Here is a 22906-nt window from a genome sequence, read left to right as displayed (position 1 = left end):
AATTTTCCCACGGAGAGGTGCCAGCACTCTTGGCTTACGCCTCACTTATCCGAGATGTCACGGAGGGAAGTGAGGAAGGGCTAGCTTGTTGCCCAGCCACATGATGACAGTATTGGGGCTCCTTTGCCCCCCGTTAGAGCATCAACTTACTACAGCTTGTGTTGTATCTCCGCCCCCGTCGGCAAGTGCCAGCTGCCTTGTGCCATCCCACTCCAGGCCATGCCGCTGCGACGAAAGTGAGAAGTAGGCCACCACGCAAATATGACTGGCATAATGAGATGGAAATGTGCTATCGTACTTATGTATGCCTTTAAACACACGTTTGGCTTTCAAATTTTGAGAATTTCTTTTTTAAATGATTTACTACAGCTTTTTCTCTAAGCCTCTGAATTCTAGGCAGCTCTAGGAGATGAGTTTTATTGTTAGAACACCATGACGATTTTTTGTAACTGATTGAAGGTTGGTTCTAAAGTCCGGCCCTGATAAAAAACTGGGAATATTTACCAGATATTATAAGACAAAGACAAGCAACTGCTATGTATGTATATCCATTTTTTTAAAAAAAATGTGGCTGCAAACTGGTAAGTTATGGAATTGTCTTGTCTTTACCCTGCTGTGCTGACCCTCATCTCTGTGACGCCTTCACGTGCTTGTCACCTCCTGCTGCATCCAGGCCCTTCTCCGCCAATGCACCGCTTCACAAAAATGCTTTCCACGATGCTAGTTTCATATATAATTTTTCCTTTTCTGCTCCCTGCCTTTTTAACTTTTTAATCTATTTTATATACACATATGTAGTGTTATCTCTGTTTATTCTGTTATATCTAATGTCAAGTTTGTTTACAGCAGTCAGACGTTTGCAAGGGTGTACACAGAGCCCCTCTCTTCGGAAGATCTAGGTGCAGTGAAAATAGAGAGACTCCATATTGTAAGGTTGGCGTTCCTCATTCTTTCATTTATTGGATAAATATTTGAGTGTCCACCATGTGACAGGCTTACAGCTAAATCTAGGTCAATAACTTAAAAATGAAGAGAACTTTCTGCTAGGAAACAATGCGTGGTAGGAGAGGAGACGTCCTCTGTCTCCAGAAAGGGCGGAACGGGAGCGGGTGGCTCTCTGGCTGACCCTGCCGGCCTCGGTGGGCCCAGGTCTCCCTCCCTCCCACTCCCCTCTTTTGGCAGACTCCAGGCTCCGTCCTTAAACCAGATTTTCATATCATCACTTTCTTCCCAGCATTTCTCTCTTAGAATCCACAGAGGAATGGAATTAGCAGTCAGAGCTGGCACATCCAATCTTATCTTGAAAGGAAGAAACCCTCCCTTGCGATCTTGGCATTGTCTCTGTGAGAGCAATCAGACATATCAGCTGGAAATCTCCTTTCAGGGGGACTGCACAGGCCATTTTAAATAGTTTATTTGCTGAAATGTCTCGCTGAGGCATTGTGGTTCTGCCATTTAGAAAGAAACTAACACCTGTGCCTATGTGTTCTGGTCTCTTTCTCCCTTAAGAGTGAGGTATTTTCTTCGTTTAGGATCAGGCCGAGAACCAGAGACTTGAGATTGGGTTTCCTCCCTTTTTCTCTACCCTACCTAACTTCTTTTTATGTCTTGAAAGGCAGTGTTACAAGGAAAAACAGGATACACTTATATATAACTTTTCTCAAAGAACAGCAGCCAATTTGTCACGTGGTCAGTTTCTGGACCAAGCATTTCCCAATCTTCCCTGTCTCCACTGATACTCTCCCACCCGGCAAGCTGATCAGCTCTTTCCCAGCCGTTGCTGTGTGAGTGGAAATGCCCAGTGTTCGTGTACGTGGTTGCGAGGATCTGGGGTAGGGTTAGGGAATGTATAACTACGTCTTGGATTTTCAAACTACTTTCACATCATCTCATTTGATTCTTGTTAACAATTGCGTGAAACAGAGGAGTATAGGGTAAATTTCATTGATCTGTGATATAGCTATATGTACATATCGTATCTATATCATGTGATATTATATAGATAATATTATATTATCTATGTCATAATATAGATGTCATGATATAGATAAGGAAACTGAGATTCAGAGATGTTATGACTTTCCCATAAGGTTTACTATTGGTAAAAAGTAGAGCCCGATCTAGAACACGTAGTTTTAAAAATTCGAGTTAAGTGCTGTGTGTTCTTTGGTATGCAGAGCGAGGAGCACAAATGTGAGCAGTACCGTTGTGTCTTTTGATGAAATCCCATGTCTGAGAAGTGGTGTGACGCTGAGTGTGAGTGTGTGTGTGTGTGTGTGTGTGTGTGTGTGTACACGCACACATCATTCCGCCTTCAGGGATTAGCCTGTGAACTAGCTTTCTGTGCCCCGCAGGCCCCGCAGCAGGGGCCCTGGGAAGCATGGCAAGTGGAGGTGGCAAATGTGGCTGCAGGCAGTGGCAGCCTCCTCAGTTCAGCAGAGGAAAAGGCAGGAGCGGGAGTTCACTTTGGCGATAGACCATGACCATGACCGTGACCCCAGGAAAGTGATTTGGAAGATGTTGGGAGCTTCTCTTTTCTTGGCCATTGCTTTATTCACCCCAATCTCATTCTCCTGCTGGTGCCCTGCATCCTTTTTTCTCAACCCTCTTGCTAGCTGACCTCCCTCCATCCTCCCCAGCTGCAGCCTGCCAGACGGACCTGCATGGGACTGGAACCAGGGTGTCCTGCTCCCACAGGCTGCCATGGGGTAAGGGGGAGCACACAGCGTTGGCCCCAGAAGACCATATATTTAGAGTCCCAAACACCTGTCTGGCAACTGAAGTAGAATAAGAACATAACCTGTAAGTTAGACACAGTCATACTTGATCCACTGATTCCTTTTTTAACTTCATTTCTCTAGCCAGAGACATTATTTAGTAGCTGTTTTCTTATCCTGAAGGATTGCCAAGGTTAATAATGTTGGCCTGTTAGGGTAATAATTTAATCATTTTGGGTGCAGAAAAATGGACATTGACAGTGAGCCCCATGTTTTGTTCTTTCTCCTTCATTTTCAGTAATTTTTTTTTAAATGGCAAGGGAAGTAATGTTGGGAAGAATTATCTACACTTACCTGATAAACTGAAATTTGCTTACAAATAGAAGGAATGAATCAGGTTCAGTTTATAGTGGCTAAAGGTGGTTTTCTGCAACCTGTTTCAGTATTTAATCTACGTTGTCTTTACCAAATAGCTATCATAAATCACAGCTTGCCTTCACATGCCTTGATATATCTGGCCCATAATGTGAGATGGATTTAAAAAAACACATAACAAGGAATTGCAGAGAACATTTTGCAAAGCTCAATTACACTAGCATAATCAGAAATATTGCATTTCTCATAAAAGTAATATAAATTGGAGTTTTCCATCAACAGAGAAGAGGCAGCAGTTAGGTTCTGAGGTTCATACTCTTCTATGTACCCAAACTGTAGTTTTAAAATACTGAGAATGCGAAGAAAGAGTTCACCTTTCAATGGCCAGGCTATCTCTTTCAATACACATATTTACACTTTTGGAAAACTTTCTATATTTAAACCAATTCTTATCCCATCTTCACATTAAGAAGCCATCAATCCTACCTGAATAGGCAAAGGAAAAGCATAAGATTATTAAGATAATATGAGTAAAATAAGAACCCTGGCTACTTAGGATTATGCTATATGCAATTTCCTAATTTCCCAGGGAGAATTTATTTTTAATTGTAGATATATCGAAGAAAACATTTTCTCAAATGAGTGGCTTTTATCCCAAGCAATCTTAATGGAGTGATGGCTGGCTGCCACTCAGGCTCTGCGGTAGGATGCTGACTCTGCTGGAGTGTGGCCCTCACAGGGCAGGCGGGGGAGGGTGTACGGACCATCTGCAGACACAGAGGGCTGCAGCCACCTGCTGCTGTCCCGCACTTACTTACCCTGAGCTTTCGACCGAAGACATTCACTTTCCCCTGGGCTTGCTCTTTTCGGAATCTCCATTCCACCAGATTTTGACCATTCTCACCAGGAAGAGTCATATTTCTTTTGGCAACTGTTGGATTAGCTGTGCCAGCCAGGACATGTGGCTCTGTCTGGTAATGCGAGTCCAGACCACTGGCGTAGATGATCCTAAGGGAGCCGTCGTAACCGATCTGGTAGCTGTTTCTCAACTGATCTAAAACACAAGAAGCAGAAAACATGAACTCCTAGATAGGGATTAAACACTTGGCTGGTTGTACAGTGAGACATGATATAAATTTCTAAAATGTTGATTAGACATAAAGAGTACTTCATTAATGATGTTTTTTAGAAAGTAACGAAACACTTTTGATTTCTGGCATTTCATGCCGTCAGACGTTTGGATTAATATTAAAGGCAAACTTTAAGGGAATTTAAAGTCCTTCACTAACTTAATAGATTTCTTTTTCCCATTTGCCTGATGAAATGAGGGCTCAGGCTCTGTGGGATGTGTGTTAGATAAATACTTTGTAAAGAGTATATGGTGTTTTAGGAGGCTGGCGTGCCCACCTCTGGGGTCTTAGAAGACTTCCCTCCCCTGCAGCCGTCCCTAGATCTTTTGTCAAAGATCCTTTGAAAGGATTAGTATCTATACCTTGAATGCCAAAAATATGAAGTGATATTCCCCCTGAAATTGACTTTAAAAAAGAAAGCCATTTTATAGTTTGTACAGAAAACCCCCTTCTATTGTAGACCACTGTCTCAATTTCAAATTTTGGAATAACACAGGACCATTAGGGGAACAAATGAATTCAAGCACTATCAGTTTTAGATGATTATAGAGATTACTTGATGGAACAGGCAAAAAAAAAAAAAAAAGAGTAAAAGAAGTTTAGCACAGATTTAGTCATTATTCTTAGAGTTGTGACCTCACAATTGCAAACGTCATTGCAAACAGGCTTTTTCAGGATTAGTTTAAGAAGGAATATGGCAGGAAGTTTCATTACGGCGGTATTGGATAGCTATGCCTATGGACATAATGAGAAAACAGACAGTCCAGATATCACCTAAATGAGTACTTGGAAATTGGAATAAAATTTCCATCATGTGAAGATTCAAATCCTGCCTCAATACCACCCAGATTTCAAAAACTTCTGTGTCTCAAACTACTGTACGTGGAGGGCAGTATGAGGACATGCTCTGGAAAACTGTGTTAGATGGCTCAACGATGGTCAGGTGATGCATGTGAAGAGTTAGAATTAAGTTGTTTTATTAAATGGGAATGGAAATAGACATTATTCCTATAGGCTGACAGGTTATTTTATACATTATGCTATTTTGAAAAAAACATATATATAACTAAATAAATGTTACAGGTACATTCTAGATTACTTCACCAATATCTCCAGAGATTTATATTTTCACCTCCCCTTTTCTGGTTCATCTTAGGAAATGGGGGCTGCTACATTCTATCTGGGTGCTAGTGGTATTTTAACACTATCAGTTTAAAATTATGCTTTTGTGTTTACCTTGAACCATGGTGTAGAAAGAATCGATTGAGGACAGATTCGAAGTGATGCTGACATCTTCTTCTCGGCTGGATGATTCGATGTCCACTGTGATGGCCTTGTCCATGTCCCCGTGCAGGTTTGTGACCACTCCGGTTGGAAATGTAACGTTTGTCAGACGACCTTCACTGTCGTAGCTAAAGGAAAGAGGCATTAACTCAGTATTAAATAGGAGACTGCAGGTTCTTCTTACTTTATAACTGTAACGTGCAGCAATATTCATTGCACAAATTTGGAAGAATATTTGTCTTTGTGCATGAGCTACACAGAGTGAAGACTTCAAACATACTTTGAAGTAATCAAAAACCTGTTTAACATGGAAAAGCCTCACCGGTGAGAGCAAGAGTAAACAGACTAGCTCTCCATCTCCGTACATTATTCTTTGAAGTGTGACCAAAATCCTCCTGCACATCTAATTTGCTGTTTCAAAGGGAACATGTTTGCTGATATTAAATTCCTTAGTATTCCTCCATATTTTCTACAAAGTAGATTTAATTCACTGTTATATCAGTTTTTAAAGTTTTACTACCTTATCCCCTCTATGGTAGTACAATTCGCATATATATAAAACTTTGTAAAACAGTAGGTATACATGCACGTATGTATTTGCACATGTAAAATACTCCTTTAATATCTTGAGGTATCTTTAACAAATCAACATAATAAAAGTCTTCTAAAGACATTCTTATTTCTCAGTGATTGACATATTTTATAATGATAAATTGAAACTTAAATGTTGGCAGTGGTGATGATAACCTAGCTTGTCTATACTGATGATAATTTAGCTTGTCTATACCATTGTAAGAATGGGTGATATTTTAAATGATGATTTATTATGTTTAGTGAAATGAGATGCAGTATTATTTCCTGATATTTGCCCTTTTATTATACATGTACTCTTTTTAGCATATAAAAATAATAGAAACTTATAATTTAAGTGTTAGGATGTATTTTAAAAGCTGTCCTGTGCTCCTAAATATACATGATAGATATGGCATCTGAGTAAAGAATTGAATTTTTGTGATTTTTCTATTTGTAACAGTACCAGAGAAAATTTCAAAAATGACAGAGTTGCCTGAAGAAAGGAAAAAAAATGCAAAATTCTGAACGAAAAATAGAGATTTTCTTGGGATAACGATATACTTAAGGTTGGCTTTCAGACTGATACTAAGGCCACTTCATTAATAAAAGGTTCTCAGATGTGAGATGGACACTTGAAGCATGTCCTGGTTAAAGTAAGTCCAGACGCAGAGCTAGTAGAGAAAGGATGTTATTCGAGAAAGAGTCACCAGGGGAGGGAAACAATTGGAAGAGGATGATGATACTAGGTGAACATATGCGGCGACCTGGGAGTAAGGGGTGTAAAAGAAGCGCTTACGTGATATTTTGGAATAAAAGGATCGAGAGTTTTTGGAGTGTAAAAATCCATTTTGAAAACTGTGGGTAGCATTTAGAAGATTCTGTTATAGTTGCTAAAGACGGAGTAGACTGAGCAAGGCAATGTTATGGTGGGGAGGGGAAAGGAAGGAAGAGCAAGGTGAGGGCCGGGGACCTGCTCAGCGCCCCGAGATGAGCTGATCCCATTAATTCGGTGGAGACAGCACCAGTCAGATCACGGACCTGACGGACGTGATCCGACAACCTGCCACGCTGCTCAGCCAGCTGTGGGAACGCGCACTCGGGAGGGAGAAGCCAGAGACGGAGCAACAGAAAGCAAATGCACCATTAAGCATAATCATTGTTTGGACGCACAAAAGGCAGAGCCGAAGGAACAAAGCTGACACCACACCCCTCCCCGCCAACCCAAAGGCCCCTGGCAGGTTAAGGTATAGATGAAAGAAATCCAACATAGTTTATTGCTGTCATTGCTTTTTTGAAGAAATTATAGCTCTTGAAGAAACAAACATGCATGGATTTATTTATGCAGCACGCGAACCAGAGTTACAGAATTATTGACAAAACTGGCCTAAAGTGCAGGCGTGAGTTTGGTGTTATTCTTGCGTCACATCACACGTCTCACAGTACGATGTGCAGAAACTGCTACTGGGTTTTAAAAAAATTAACGGCTTTTTGAATGCTCCTGTATCAAAGATAGACTTCTGTATCACATTATTTACTCCCCGCTCCCCATCGTAGAGATGGAAAAATGAAAATACTATGTGGTTAGGTGACTCGATCGGGCTCTCGCTGTATCTCATGGCTGGGCTGGAACTGGAACCTCTGTGCAGCTGACCCCAGGCCCATTAGCCCTCCTGTAAATGCCGTGCCTGGTTTAAGGTTGAGAACTCTAGTTTTAGATATACGACACCCCTGCAAGCAGCGTGCTGATTCACTCTCGCTGCTGTCACCGGCCTGCCCTTTTTCGACCCTTTTGCTGGTTTATATTTTCCAGCCCCATTCACTCCAAAGCAGAAACTTCACCTTTCTCCTGTAGAAAGCATTTCTCCAACCTTTGACTTTGCTCTTTCATTGGCTTACCGCACATCCCACTTCCTGCTGGGCAGGCATTTTGTATCGCAGGATGCTGAGCGCACGGAGATACGGCCTGGGTTGCTGAGCACTCAGACCGTCGCCTCTTAGCCTTTGGTTCTTTGGGAAATAAAAATATAAGTAACCTTTGTAGGGAGTACAGTTAGAAGGACATAGGGTTAAGCTGGGATCTTAGTGGCCCGGCTTAACAGTTTAGCCCTGGAAGTTCTGAATTTGTGCCTTCCAAGGCGTAGTTGAACCCACGTCAAGGCACTGGCAGGGCTGGAGAGTTGCACGAGGCAGGCCAGGACGGCTACTCCTGGGTGAGGGGCCTCAGAGTCTGGCTGGGGAGAGAAGTCACTATGTGAAAATTTAACTGTTAAACATAAGTGCCCTGGGAGTGATCAGATCCTCCAGAGTGACCCGGCATGCGGAAAGGGAGACTTTCATGCTGGAGGAGGTGGGGGAGAGCCATAGCAAGGTGGGGACCGAGCCGGCCTTGGAATAGACAGGATGCAGCCAGGCAGCTCAGGCAGGGGACGACCCTGCAGGCAGGAAACAGCTGGGTGAGGGGACGCTGGCAGGGCCATGAAGGACGATAGTGGGAGTGGAGGGGTCTGGCTGAGGCCTGGTGCCCGGTAGGGGAATCGCATGGCAGGGGGGCCTTGGGCAGGCCCTCTTGCTGGAGGGTATGGGGTGCTGAAGAAGATTTTAAAGAAAAGCAAGGTTTTAAAGAGGATCCCAAGATGGGTGTGACAGGCCAGGCAGGGAGCGGCTCCCAGGCTTACAGATTTTACAAACCAGGAGAAAAAAAAATCGGGGACCAAGCATAGGGTTTTTACATTAAAAAAACCTACCATCTATTACCCTCGTCATTTCATAAAGAAAGGTCAGTTAAACACACCAAAGGCAGAGAGGACCTAATTGCAGGGTGAGTTCTTTAAAAGGGACAGTTCTTTAAAAGGAATAGATAAAGCTTTATGAAAAAATTCTCCACAAGATCATTGTTTCTTTTTTTCTTTTCAATGTGGATCAGTGAGAACTTTTTCACAGATTAGCACCTACGTCAACAGAAATGAAAACAAGATGAATGAGAAGCATTAAAATGACCAGGGGGCTCCGGATGAGGGAATGAGAGGAAATAAGTCATCAAAGGCGACTCTTAGGTACTTCCAGAAATGCCAGGCTCACTCTTCTTCACCCCAGGACAGGGGAAAAATGATGCACCAGCAAATGGCCAGCTGTCCTCTGAAACACTTTGACCCTGGGTCCTAAAAGGGACCTTTCCATCAAACAGATATGCCTCCGGACATGTTCTCTGCTTACGTGCAACTTTGTGGCTCAACTTAATGCTGCTTGGCCTTAGCGGTGAACCGGCCCTGCCTAGCTTGTATATTTGAGATATAGTTTTCTTTTATTAGCCTTTTGAATTTACAACGCAATAGGCTCTAGGGAATTTGAATAGAACATCAAATCCGTGCCCTCCGCTGCACTCCTCTAGTCTTAGCCTCATAGCTTCAAATTCATAACACAGCACATTCCTGTCTGCTCCGGAATGACCCCTCTTTACACAGGACTCTCGCTGGAAAAGACAGACTCCCTCAGGCTCTTACTGACTTACTGCTCTTTCACCGAGGGGATGCCCTTACTTGATGTTTATCTATTTGCTCGTCTTTAATTTTGATTGTATTTTTGCCTAGACTTGCTGTTTTAGCCTTTGTGGTATATTTTTAAATCTCTTTTCAAGTTCCCTAAGCAGTGGGATTATCAACAAATGCCTCAGACGGCCGCGGCCTCAGTCATTCTCAGTTGAAAATGCTGTATTCTTCCTGACATGAAATTTCCTTTCTCTCTCTTCCTTACAGACATGGATTTCCCAACTTTTCATTTTTCCTTGGTAATGTCTCTCAGATACCGATCCGTCCCAGAGCTGCCCTGGACTTTTAAAACTGGTCCATCTGCCTCTTCTCCTACACACTGATACTAAATGAACCTTCTGAAACACCACTATTATATTAATAATACTTCTCTGCTGAAACATCTTCAGTAGATCCTCAACTGGGAGAAAAATCAACTCGCTTCGACTGTTACCAACCCAGCGTCAACAGACTATCGACATGGCAAATTTATTCACATGGTGACAATTTGAAGTTCTCGAAAACTTTCTATACCACTAGACATCAGGAGTCTTTTATCATCGTTGGTGCTTCCCCATAAAATGGCTTCTTTAATCAAATGTTATGAAAAATTATCTTCTGCTTTCGAGAAAAACATGTGTAAAGCAGAGCAGAACTTCAGAGAAGCATGTAGACCAGAGGCGAGAAGCAGTGTCACCCTGTAGAGGGGTGGCTCTTTTGAGGAGTGATCTGTTCTTTGTCCCTTCTGCTGATTTTTGGTCTGTAACTCAGCCTGACACCGAATTGGTCCATCTCCAAGATGAAATCAACTTATGTACTTTTTTTTTTTTTTTTTTTTTTTACCAACTTATGTACTTACTCATATATAATGCTGGCAACACCGTCCCTCAACCTCTCTTCTCTTCGCCTAGAGAGGGGGTAGTGAGAGCCGCTAAATGTCTCACCCTGACTGCCTTCTTCTGTCAAAATGAAGCCTGTTCTGAGGAGGTGAGATAGCAGATGGTGGTTTGGGTACATTCTGGAGGTCTCGAAATGGGATAAATGTTCAAGTTTAGTCATGACTGGCCCTTCGTCATCTATCCCAGAATTAGCCCACTCTGAGAGCTGCCTACTGGGGTACATGAGTCCCAGTAAAGACTCCCGTGAAACACTGTCTTTCTCTCACTATGTACATACATGTTACACACACACACACACACACACTATACAAAGGTAAAATCTTTTCTTCCATCTAACAGAGTACTTTAGATTCAAATTTCCTTCCATAGTTTAACAGCCAACAAAAACAAAAACAAAAATAAAACTTCCCTCAATCTGGCCATCTGTTATGGCAACGCTTTTTCTGCAATGCTAATTTGTAACAGCCTCTTATCTGTCATTGAGGTAAAGTAGAACAGTTACTAGCCCTATAAAACTAAAAATGTGGGCATACATCCTTCCTTGGTCCTCATTCCTGAGGAAGGACGTGTACACAAACAGCAAAACAGAGCAGAGCCTGATTTAAACTTCTCACAGTGGACTCACTCGGAATCCTAATAGCAATAATGTGATTTGTAACACCAATATCAAAAGACGTTACATTTAAGTATTCTGGGAACAAACCTGAGGTTTACACATTTTAACATTATCTCACAAACAGATTATACTTTCCTTGAATTTAGTAGCAATGTTGGCAGTAAGAAATCCTCGAAAATCAGGTTCTGCATAGAAAATGCAAAATGCTTCCATCCTCAGGGTAAGTAGAGCAATCAACCTACCCCCAAATCATGGAATCACCTAATACTCAGTTGACTGCTACCTATATATTACCAAAAATGACAGGGAAAATGCAAATTAGGAAAGACAAAAGAAAGTATTATTTTACATGATTGTTGTCTCAAGTGTTAAGAGGCCCTTCAAGAGAAAGGGGAGAGAAGTGTATGGGGCTGGGGTGGCTAACACCAATTGACATTTCTTTGCTGCTGCTGCATTTAATTAGAAGGTCTTGCTGATGGGGCAAATTCTGACCTGCGCTTTGCTCCATAAAGCCAGAAAGGGGAGCAGTCTGCAGTTCAGCTGCTACTCTTTTTTTTCAAACAGCCCAGATAACAGGAGTTCAGAGGCGCATCGACAAGGGCAGATCTTTCCTCCTCTGGTCCAGCCCTTTTGCACACTGAGCATAGCGATAGATGGTTACAGAAATGACATTTTTTTCCAAGGATCAAATTAAAAAAAAGTGACCCAACGCCTCTTTCCTTACAGAGTCATTACCACATCAGGGAGAACTGACAAAGTGATAATGCCCAGCTCTGAAATTCATAGGCCTCGAGACTTTCAAGTCAGGGCATTCCAGAATTAGCTCCAGCAGGGCTTTGAAGGATTCTGGGTTAGCCATCATTAAGAGAAGGATTGTGTCGAAGCCGGACTTTTTTAAAATTGTTTATTGACCGAGGAAGGCTGATATGAGTGGGACACATCTCATTTGTTTAGAGATCAGATCTTGAAGCACAGACTTGCTGGACAGTTGATGGCAAGGGAAGTTTTTGCTCCCAACAATCTGTAAAACAGAACTGTGCATGCCCTCGTCCTCCTGGGTTTATTCTACAGGGTCTGGAAGTGCTCAGAGGACAAACTCCTTCTCTTCCATCCTCCCTGTAATCTGGTGCTCGTCCTGCCACACAGACCCGCACCCAGGAAGGCTGCGGGGAGTGGGGACAGGGAGGGCTGGGTAATACTTAGGGTAAGTCAGAAAGGTTTTTAAAAAGTAGGTAGCCCATTTGGAAAGAGAAATTTTATTTATTATTATAAATTGCTCTTTCTACCACCAACGTAACACCTAAGATGCTAGGTTTGACCAAAATGCAGTATGCATTTCAGCAAAGGGAATTTGGTAACTTTTGTTAAGTGTAGTTTCTTTTGGAATAAACCTTCACAGGGACCTATAAGACGTTGGGAAGAAATGGCAGATCACAGATTTCTTAAAGCAGGAAGGGATTTTTAATTACTAGGGAGCCTTTCATTTTATAGGTGAGGGCACAAAATCCAGGGAGGTGCTGTGACTTGCCCAGAGTCACACAGTTAGGAGTCAGGGACAAAATCAGGACTGGAAGCCAGGTTTGCAGTCTAGTGCCTTTTGCAGTTGGCCTGTGCTACTTCTCAGAAGGAAGAGCAGACAGAGAATAGAAAAAGAGCAGCAGCAAAGAGCTAATGTCGATGATTTGGAAAACGAAGGTGAGTAAGAAAGAATACGAAGGAAAAACAAGAGTAGCACTGGATAGATTTAGAATATAAGATGAGAGAATACTGAGACTAAAATGTCGATTCACAAACTTTAAGAGAGAAAACGAATATTCTGCAAAGTGCAGGAAGTAATGAAAGGCAGAAGAATGGTCAAATTTGGGCAGTTAGGGAGCAAAAGGGAGTAAAGAAAGGAGAACAAATACACAAAGTGATGGAATGTACACGGGGAGGCACAGATTTGAAGGTTTCAAAAATTAGGGGCATGGTGTCCAGCAGCAGAAAGTAGACCCTTAAGTGTTAACACAGCCACTGTCTTTAATATTAAGCCATGGAAACTCCAGTCTGTAAATTCATATATCCACACATTTTTTTCCCACTCCTAACCAGATCGCCTACATTCCTTTACAACATGACTGAATTCACACCCATAGCTCCAGTTCTCTCCATAGTGCTTGTGTTCCCATCTCTAGAATTGGCTTCTCCTAAGTTCTAAGCAGACATTTCTGACCGCGTGCTAGACTGTACTATGGTGACTTCAACTGTGTAATTTCTAAATCTGAACTTATTTCTGTCTTCCAGCCTGCAATTCTTCCCTGTGTCTCCCTACCCACTTAGTCATCTAAGCTGGGAACACAGGGACTCACCCTAGACCCTCTTTCTCCCCCACCTCTCACATTCATTCCGACGCCAAGCTATACTTCATCTCCTAATGACAAATCTACGTCTTTCTCTGTGATTTCAGCGCCCAGCCCTGGTTGAAGCCTTCATTTCTTAACTAGATTTACTGTCACCTAATTTACCTTTTTTTCTAACTTTCTACTTTTCTGCATTAAGCCCACCCCTGTATCGTCACCAGATCCACCGTACTGCTTCCCTGCTGAACACATTAGAAGAGCCCTACTAAGGATGGGGGATCCACCAGAACAACTCTTCAGCTCGGCAGCACGGGCCCTGCCTGAGCGGAACCGCCATCTCCCTCTTTGCTTTCATCTCCCGACTTCCCCACGCATTTTCGTGTTCCTGTCGTCTGAGCTGCACGTTCCTTCCGAAACCTGCCATGCTCTGCCTCCTGCATAAACGCTTTCCTCTGGCCTAGAACACTTACAAATCACCTCTCTTGGGAGGTTTTCCTCACCTCCTCCCTGCCCCCATCCCCAGTGGGATACAGATGCTCCTCCCTCTGTCCCTCCACAGCCGTCCAACGCCTCTCTAACTGAGCCCTTAGCGTTCTTATAGTCATTTACTCATCCGTCTCCCCCAGTGGACTCTGAGCTCCTTGAAAGAGGGCACGTGTCTGTTCGCTCTGCCCTCTCCAACGTCTACGGCCAGTACATTCCTACTGAAGGAATGAATGCATGAGTGAACCAGTGACTACCAGGAACAGGAAAGTAGTGGATAAATAGGAAATGCTTGATGACTAACAGGCACAGACAAAATTCCTGCCACATTGAAGGGTAAGAGGTTTGAAATGATTTAATAATTTGCCAGTTTGCCTTTGCAACGTAGCACTTAAAAGACTTCCATTTTCTTTTAGATGGGATGTCTTCCAGAGGGCCGGTGTCGCCCGGACCAGTCCCACTGGGGACTAACCATGCCTGGTGGTTAGTGTTAACCTTTGTGTTAAGGAGAATGAGGTCCACTTTAAAAATTAAGTTAAAAAATTACAACTCTTAATTACATTAAGATGGTGTAAATGAAGTAATCTTTAATTGAATATGCACAGAGAGATACGAACACGAAGACAAACTGCTGGGTGTAGCCTTTCTCACTGGCTCTAAATTATAAATATCCGTTGCATAAACTCATCCTGACCTTCCTCTAGGTCTTAAAGGTTGAAGGTTTAGTCATCCTGAATGTTTCTTGACATCTGTAGGAACAGTCTGATGCATTTAGAGATTTAGCCATTTTGTTCCTCCAGATTATAACATCTTTCTTTCATTATTCTTTCTCCAACTGATCTGGCTTTAAAACATCATCCGTAAATGACTTCTTTCTTCTAATTTCAGGCCAGGCCTATGCTTGTCTTTATTAGAACTTGGTTTCTTCTCTTCTGGAGTTTGAAATAGAATGAAGTCTTTCTTCTAGCTGATACTTGATTTATCTTCATTAAATGCTTAAATTGATTGATTGACTAGTTCCTTTAAATAAACTACAAGTTTTTCAGACTTTGCTTTTTATACACTTTTTATTAGGATAAAACCCAGTGATGGGAACTTTTTGATTTATATCAGATGTACACCCTTAAAACACACTTAAATAGAACAAAAACTAGTTTTCAGATAGAGCTACAAGTGGCATTTCTTTATTTAAATATTTCCCCGCAGTTTTGGGGGTGTCACTTGAAGAACCACAGATTCACCGGACTCTGGGATGAAGCTGAAGTCTAGGCAGTCTGTCTGGAGGCGTGTGCTGTGTGTGTTTATGAGATGTGGCAGTGTGATGGAGGGGAGGGCTGCTAAGTCAGGACTCAGAGACTGTCGTCTCTCAGACTGATTTGAATCATGTGCTGGGATCGCCAGCCATCCTGCCTCTTTCGTAAACGGCCTTCCCAAACCCCGGAGAGAGTTCAGAAGCACACTGTCCCACACTAGTTCTGCATCTGCCGCCTCAAGACATTCTGACCCTTCCAGGATCTTGGGAGTATAGGCAAGGTGCTTTCTCTGTGTTGAACACCTCCCCAGGAGGCCAAGGAGTTAGGGTAGCCAGGAGTGAGGGCTGCTGGTGTTGCTTTTATTTTGATGTCATAGGAATGAGCCAGAGATGCTGGAAAGTCTCTAGAAAATACCCAATTGTAAACCTTCAGTTCTGCGACTGTAAAAAATAAAAAGTTCTCTTCTATGGGTTGTCAATGTGTAGATTCCTTGTCCTACCATCAGAGAATCATTTGAAATGGCGGGTGCTATATATAACTGAGTCGAAGGGTAATCACTTGATAATCACTGTGTAAGGGGAGATATGAGGCAATCAGATCATCTATCCAATCCAGATAGTTATGTAGTGATTTTAAAGAGGAAATTTGACACTTTTGGAAGCTGCCTTTACTCTTGAACCATCATGGAACAAGTTAGCACATCAAGAACATTAATTTGCTAAAAGGAACACCTGCAAGAGTTACTGCAGCCTTGCAACTATTGGTACACTCCAAGGACAAAGCGGATATATCGAGACAATCTGACTAATCCGTTTCAATTTTTTTTTGGGTTTTTTTGAGTAATCTGAATAACATATGATTTCCCCATTTCCCTTTCTCTTTTGGAACCTGGATAGAACTAACTATTTTTTAAATGTAGGTGGCAGAGGGAATTGGGATAAATCAAGTATTAACAAAAGCGTTGCCTTAATAGTGTTTGGGTTAACGTTTGAAATGTGCAGCAGCCACTTTATTCAACTGCCTATACTTTTTCTTTTACTGATGGAAATACATATTCTGCTTAAAAATTTAAAGCCAAATTATTAAGCAAAATAGCAAAAATGGAAATCCACGTTAGAATTTTCCCACAATTGTGAGTCATCTGTTGATAAGATGTCTTATAAATCATTCGTAATTTCCTAAATGTCTTCTTCCATGGAGAAAGAAAGAAAAGGAAAATAAAGGAGGGGGCTGAGCACCATTTTTAGATATGTCTTTATAAAATGGGCTGCTTCATTTTTAACGCAGTTTTTTGGCAGAAACAGCAATGACACATGGTTTCTGTGTTTAAGAAGGCTATCCTCACAGTTTTGTCCTGTGGAAGATGCCTCTATAATTCTTCTAACACCAGAAGCTATTACAATGATACCCGTAAGGAGAACACAGCATGGCACCGCTGTCAGGCTATTTAAACATGATTCAGTGTCAACAAGAATGGACACATCTTTTCTAATTTGAAGTAATTATCATTGCGTTTCCCTACATTATCTGTGCCTTCTGCATACTAAATTGTCTTTGGTGTAGCACAGGTACTATTTACACTGCCTGTCTTTCCTCCTCTGCGGTCCTTTCCCTGGTGTGCTCCTATAGCATCTGAACTGATGTCAGCGGCAGTCATGGGTTCGCCATGGGCGCAGAGTTAAGTTCATTACAAAGAAACGGTTCAAAAGCTCATTCTGAAATTGCAAAGCTTGAATGAGGGACAATAAAGCACCCAAATGAGAAACTGGAGACCCATCTATACCTACATAAATGTGGAAAAGCTGAAACTCATTTATTTGCTCTGTGAATCTGAATATAGCTCACACAAGATCACAGAGTTAGCTCCACAAATACAGAGCTCCAAATATCCAAAGTCCCGTGATAAAAAAAAAAATCTGCCACTAACTCGCTGGTGTGCATGTACATATAAGCCAGAATTCATAGCTTGTTTTTCATGTTGTCTTCTTTAACCAGACAGAAGAGCCTCTAGATGTGCCCAGTTTGTATGTTATGTGGGTAAGTAAGCAGAGAACTGTGAAATGTCATTTACTATTAAATAATTTATTCTATTGTCCAATTCAATACACTGGATTTCCTTTTGTGTGCATTCAAGTGCAAGAACTGTGGTTTCTTTTGGGTATGAACTTTTTAAATAATAAATTTTTAGCAGGTGAGATCTTTTTGGTCTCCTTGGAAATACTTCAGCTAAGGAATTATAATGTGTGGCAATTGTTTTCAAGTGGTGCGAAGAGCAGCATGGAACAGCCCCTAATCCTAAGTAAAGAGAGGAGTTAGGCTTGTCACAGTGTCCTCCCACCAGGGGACCCCATTAGCTAACAGGACATCCTTTCCACAGCCCAGCAAGTCAATGGAAGAAGAACTCAGAGACAAGATGGTCTATTTAACCAGTAATAAATAATTATTCAGCTCATGAAACATATTAGTCCAACTCAGTGATTTCAAAGCTGAATTATAAACCACCTGATACCTACTGGAGTCTTCTTGACACACCACCCAGTAGCATGTCTAAGAACACTGGCCACCTCTCTAATGAGTCACAGTAGGGACATGCTAATTACAAGTAACATGGATAGAAACTGCTACCAAGAAGATGAGATCTCTAGTTTTTGGAATGAAGGGTCTCATGCTTAGGAAACCATCTGCGTACCCTAAAGAATCACCCTGCCTACTTTATGGGGGGCTGAGAAGAACCTCAAGTTGGGAATCAGGTTTTCTTCTCCTAGAATCCTCTCTGATACCAGGTACAACAATAATAGACTTTAACTGTATTTGCCTGGGAAATGTTTCCTGTCTTTGCCCCTTAACACCAACATTTCAGAAGAAAGAGGTATCAATATGAAGTCATTCTGAGGGGCTTAATTGTTTGAATAACAAGATCAAGGAGGAAGTCCTTATTTTATAAAGCAAAAGACAGTGAGCAAACACGTAATATTGGGTAATCATATTTAAAAATCAACAATCAAAATGGGAAGGGTTAATATTTTCAGCATTAAGTATTGGTCCAGAGGTCCGAACTAACTCAGAACATGAGAGAGCATTTATATGATATTCTTTCAATGAAGCTTTGGCAAGAGCCAGCTACAGGTTTTATCACTCTTCTCCGTAAATATTCATCTGTCTACATCTTTGATTTATTCTTCCATTGCTTCATTCAACAAATAGCTATTGGGAGAGTTCTACACGCACTGCAACATTCCAGTTGTGGGAGCCACCAAGGTAATGAAAGTTTGCATTTTATGAAATACTTTCCCATTTCATTTTGTCCTTATAACAATACTGTGACATGCTAATGGTGCACTAAGGTTTGTACTAAGAAAAAAAATCATAAAACGAAACCATGAAAGGTAAGCAATTTGAGCTAATTCTCTCTTAAAATTTCTTTGGAAGGAACTATGACAAGTGTATTTTTATCTCTAGGCAAATTTATTGATTCCAGATCTTCCATCTGTTTCTTTCCTATAAAAGCTTTAATCTCAAGGCTTTTTAGACACTAGGCTAGCTAGAAAGCTGGCCACATACAAATGGGAATTTAGGCTGCAAAGTTTAATTTCTCTGTGCAAGGTATTTGTGCAGAAAGATGATTACAGAGCATGTATCAGAGCTCAAGGGACTGGTGTCATGTAAGTCATAGAAAACAGGTGTTTTTCAGTGGGGAATGGTGTTTTTATCCACAATCTCCTTGTGGTTTTGGTAACACTCTGGCCATTGTCAAATCTGTCACGTTTCTTCTTTATGAACTTACCAAGTACCCTTGTAAGGTCTAAATTAGACACGTAGTACTATAAAAAAAGAAGGGAAATATTACAGATACGTACTAATATTCTGGGAGTCTGCCAGTTCACCAATAACTACAAAAACAAAGGCAGTCGGACAGGAATTCAGAGGCCCCCGCTGCCTCTACTAGGATGTTCACATCCCACCACATGCCCAGGTCAGGAGACAATAAGCAGAAACTCTGCTGTCAAGGCTCAGATGAGTAGCGATGGGGGTTGAGTTTGCCCATTAACAACCTCAACCTTACAGAGAAAATGCGCTGCTCGGTCAGAACACAGACAGCGCTTTTGGCGGGGCTGCCTGATAATGACACCCCCCTCGCCTTTTCTTTCCGTGCATTTACTTTTGAATGTGTTTTAAAGTTTTGACCCTTAGAAGAGGTGGGTCCTTATTCTTTCACAGCCAAATTGTAAGAATATATGGAAAGGAAAAAAACGATCATTTGTTATGCTGGCATGATAATTCTGAATTCCTTGGGTTAAACGCTCTATTTTAATATACTGTTTTGCAAAATGCATAAAGGCGTCTCAGAATTTTTTTAGTCATGACTTTGCTACAGATATATAGAGGAAAACTAACAAAAATACTGCTTTTTAAACAATATTTCTGTTAATTTTATTAGAAAAGTTATTTTTTTTCAAACACTGGTTAAACCACTATATTCTTTTAATATATATATATATATATATATATATATAATTGTGAGGGTTATAGCTGGTAAAATATTTTAATAATGCTTTTTTGAATAGTTGCCTTTACTGTAATTTATCTAGCTATAAGATTTAATAGATACACTTTAAATATGATGTATAATGTGTTAGCATTAGTGAAAATACGATTGTGATGTATCTCAATTAATTGAAACCTTTTTTTGGGGGGGGGTGAGACAGGATTTCACTCTGTTGCCCAGGCTGGAGTGCAGTGGTGTGATCACAGCTCATCACAACCTCAAAACCTCCAACTCATGGGCTCGAGCGATCCTCCTGGCTCAGCCTCCTGAGTAGCTGGGACTACAGGTGGGTGCCACCATACCGGCTATTTTTTTAAAAATTTTTTGTAGAGATGGGGTCTTGCTGTGTTGCCCAGGCTGGTCTTGAACTCCTGGGCTCAAGTGATCCTCCTGCCTTGGCCTCCCAAAGTGCTGAGATTACTGGTGTGAGCCACCTCACCCGGCAACACCTTTCATTCTTTAAAACGATGCTTTTTCGTTATATTCACAAGATTGGCTTGCCAAGCCAACCCCTGCTTTGGCCATCCCACTGATTCCTGACTAAGCCTGAAATTCTTGGATGATATTTGTTACTAGAGAAATATGTCTTCTTTGTGCACTATTATTTTTTTAAAAAGTCAAAAATCCAAATTTATTTATACTATCCCATATGGACTCCACCAAGGGAGTTTCTCTAATTTTCCAGACTTGACTAAAATTCAATTGTAGGTCTTAAGCAAACATTCTATCTGTTGTAGGAAGTTCATGTGTCAGCAGTAACCCACAAGATGAACTTCCTTTGTGCAATGTCAATTCCAAGGAATAAATAAGGACACATTCAAAGATGGCCCAGAGAACAAGGCTTGAGTCCTAGATTATACTAAAAACTTATTTCTCTTTTCCCCCTGCTTTCAACTAAACTGAAACCCTACCAATGCCACCATCATTTCCTGAAGATCTTATAATCAGAGCGGCTCTCCTGCCCAGTCTCATCTGATGGTAGCACATTTTCTGTGCTTTTTTTCGCCTCGTTGGCAATCTGGCCTGCTATCACTTTGAAAACAGTGCAAAGGAAGTCCTTTCCATTAACTTCCAATTTATTCCTTTCCTATTGCGATCCTAAAATGAGCAAAAGGAATGCTAAGAACAGAATTTTAATGTAATTCAATTGAAAAGGTTTGTGCCTCTGACAAAATCATGCTGCTGGGTAACATTCATTTTATAAAAAGGGAATCTGTCAAAAAAGAAAAGCAATTCAAGCTATAGGAGACCTAAGCTTTATGTGTAAGATCCATTCTAGAAAAGTCGTACAGAAAATATTTGTATATTGAATCATTTTTTCTATTGACTTTCATTCTAATCTTAGAGGTGTACTCCTACAGAAAATTCTTTTGCTTTGGCCTATCATTGTGCAAATTGCACTAAGGAAGGCAATATTCATTTCAAGGACTATTTTGCATTTGTCACCTTGCCATTCTCTCTAATTTCCCCTCATGGCTTGTGCAATGTTAGTCAAGTGAACAAGCAATCAAAAATTGTTTTACACGAATATTCATTGCAAAGTCGACATACCATAAAATATACAACAGTGAATTTTCATTTCATTCTTACTGATCTCACGAAGTGTGACTGTTCAGGTAGCATGCTGCCTGGGCCCTACTCCACGCCTATATCAGAATACATGGCTGAATGAGCCCCACACCTTTCAAAAGCTTTCAGACCGCGACCAGTAATTCCTGATTTGCATTTAGTTGTAAGGTTCTTTTAAATGTAGTTTAGCTTCTCCAATAACTGAAAGTTAAGCCCTTTCTTTTGATAAGAATAACATTTGTAGTACTGACACAATCAGCAACATTCATTGTAAATATTTTTAAAGTTTTTCTTCAACGAAAGCTCCCAACACAGTCAGCTTTATCAGGTGTGCAAATCCAAACCCAAAGGATTTATGCCTACAACCAAAGCTGTAATGTTTCTCAAAAGGTTTAGTGCTAAATACTAGGTCTAGCTGAAGCAAAATGTTAATCCTTAAGTAGAGGTAGATTTACCATGAAGCTCATTAAAACTTAAGCTTCAAGGCTTCTCACTTGCACTTCCAAGGCCCAGCATCTAATTGTGTATCTCGTAATTTTGTCTTCTTTTTCAGAAACAGGGATCCAAAAATTATAGAAGCTCTAGACATTGAAAAACAGATTCCTTTGGCCGTTATGATTATAGTACTATTATAGATTATGGTATTATATCAGTATTTTATAATCAGAGTAGAATTTTCATATACTTACTCAAAAAATGTTGTCCATCCAGTTTCATCGCTTTTGGTGGCTAGAAGGCCACTATTGCCATGGTAAGTAAACAAAACCAATTCCAGTCCTTGAGCAGTCATGCTTTTCAAACATCCGTTTGTTCCTATTGTCAACCATATCACTTGGTTATCCGGAGACACCACTCGAACTGGCATCCGATTAGGGTCCCGTCTAATTCTAAGGGTATTGCCATTGCTGTCTGTCACGGCAGTAATATCATTGTCATTGCTGTAGCTAAAATTGTACAGGTAATCGCCAGTGACTAAACTCACAGTGTACTGGTGAGTACCATTGATGTCAAAGATATAGAGTTCTTGATCAGTTGGCGACGCAACTTCATAAAAGTTCATGGAGTTAAGTGAAGGCTTATTCTTTGACACAGCCCGGATCCGAATATTTCCTAGATCTGCGATGTACAACGTCCCGTCCGGAGAAGCAGCTAGGGAGGATGGGGCATTAAGTTTGGCGTCTTTGGCGTAGCCGTCTCCACTCTGATAACAGTCGCAGTTGGCATCATTTTTGCAGTCACACTCTGAAGGTATTCCCGCCACTAAGGAGATCTCTCCATCCGTTGTGACCTGCCTTATTCGGTTGATTTTCTTCTCATCAGTTTCAGTAATGTACAGGACCCCACTGTAGGACACGGCAATGGCAGTCGCGGATTCCAGCGTCGTCTGAACCGCGTGCTTCCCCACGGGGTATTCCACTCCAGGAACCTGACAGTGCATGGGCCGTCCAGCAGCAATGCGGACTTGACGGTTTTCAGTGATCTGTAAAACTACATTATTATCCAGGACATAAATGGAGTTATCCATAGGATTGATGGCTAGGTCAGTGGGCCATTCCAGACGTACCTTAATAAAAAAAGAAATGGTCTGGTTAGTCAGT

General features: G+C 41.3%; 1 protein-coding gene across 1 annotated transcript in view; it reads right to left on the bottom strand.

Annotated features, from left to right (window-relative positions):
- TENM3 (teneurin transmembrane protein 3) overlaps positions 1-22906 on the bottom strand; it is a 216801-nt gene that overhangs the window by 14134 nt on the left and 179761 nt on the right. The window contains exons 19-21 of the mRNA XM_012657467.1: positions 21998-22872; positions 5459-5634; positions 3911-4146 (exon numbers count right to left, since the gene is read on the bottom strand). Of these exons, the coding sequence (XP_012512921.1) occupies positions 3911-4146; positions 5459-5634; positions 21998-22872 (1287 nt within the window). The remainder of the gene's footprint in view (positions 1-3910; positions 4147-5458; positions 5635-21997; positions 22873-22906) is intronic.

This window comes from Propithecus coquereli, unplaced genomic scaffold (genome assembly GCF_000956105.1).
Source record: "Propithecus coquereli isolate 6110/MARCELLA unplaced genomic scaffold, Pcoq_1.0 Scaffold543, whole genome shotgun sequence".
Taxonomy (NCBI): domain Eukaryota; kingdom Metazoa; phylum Chordata; class Mammalia; order Primates; family Indriidae; genus Propithecus; species Propithecus coquereli.
This window is presented reverse-complemented; position numbering and strand designations above follow the sequence as displayed.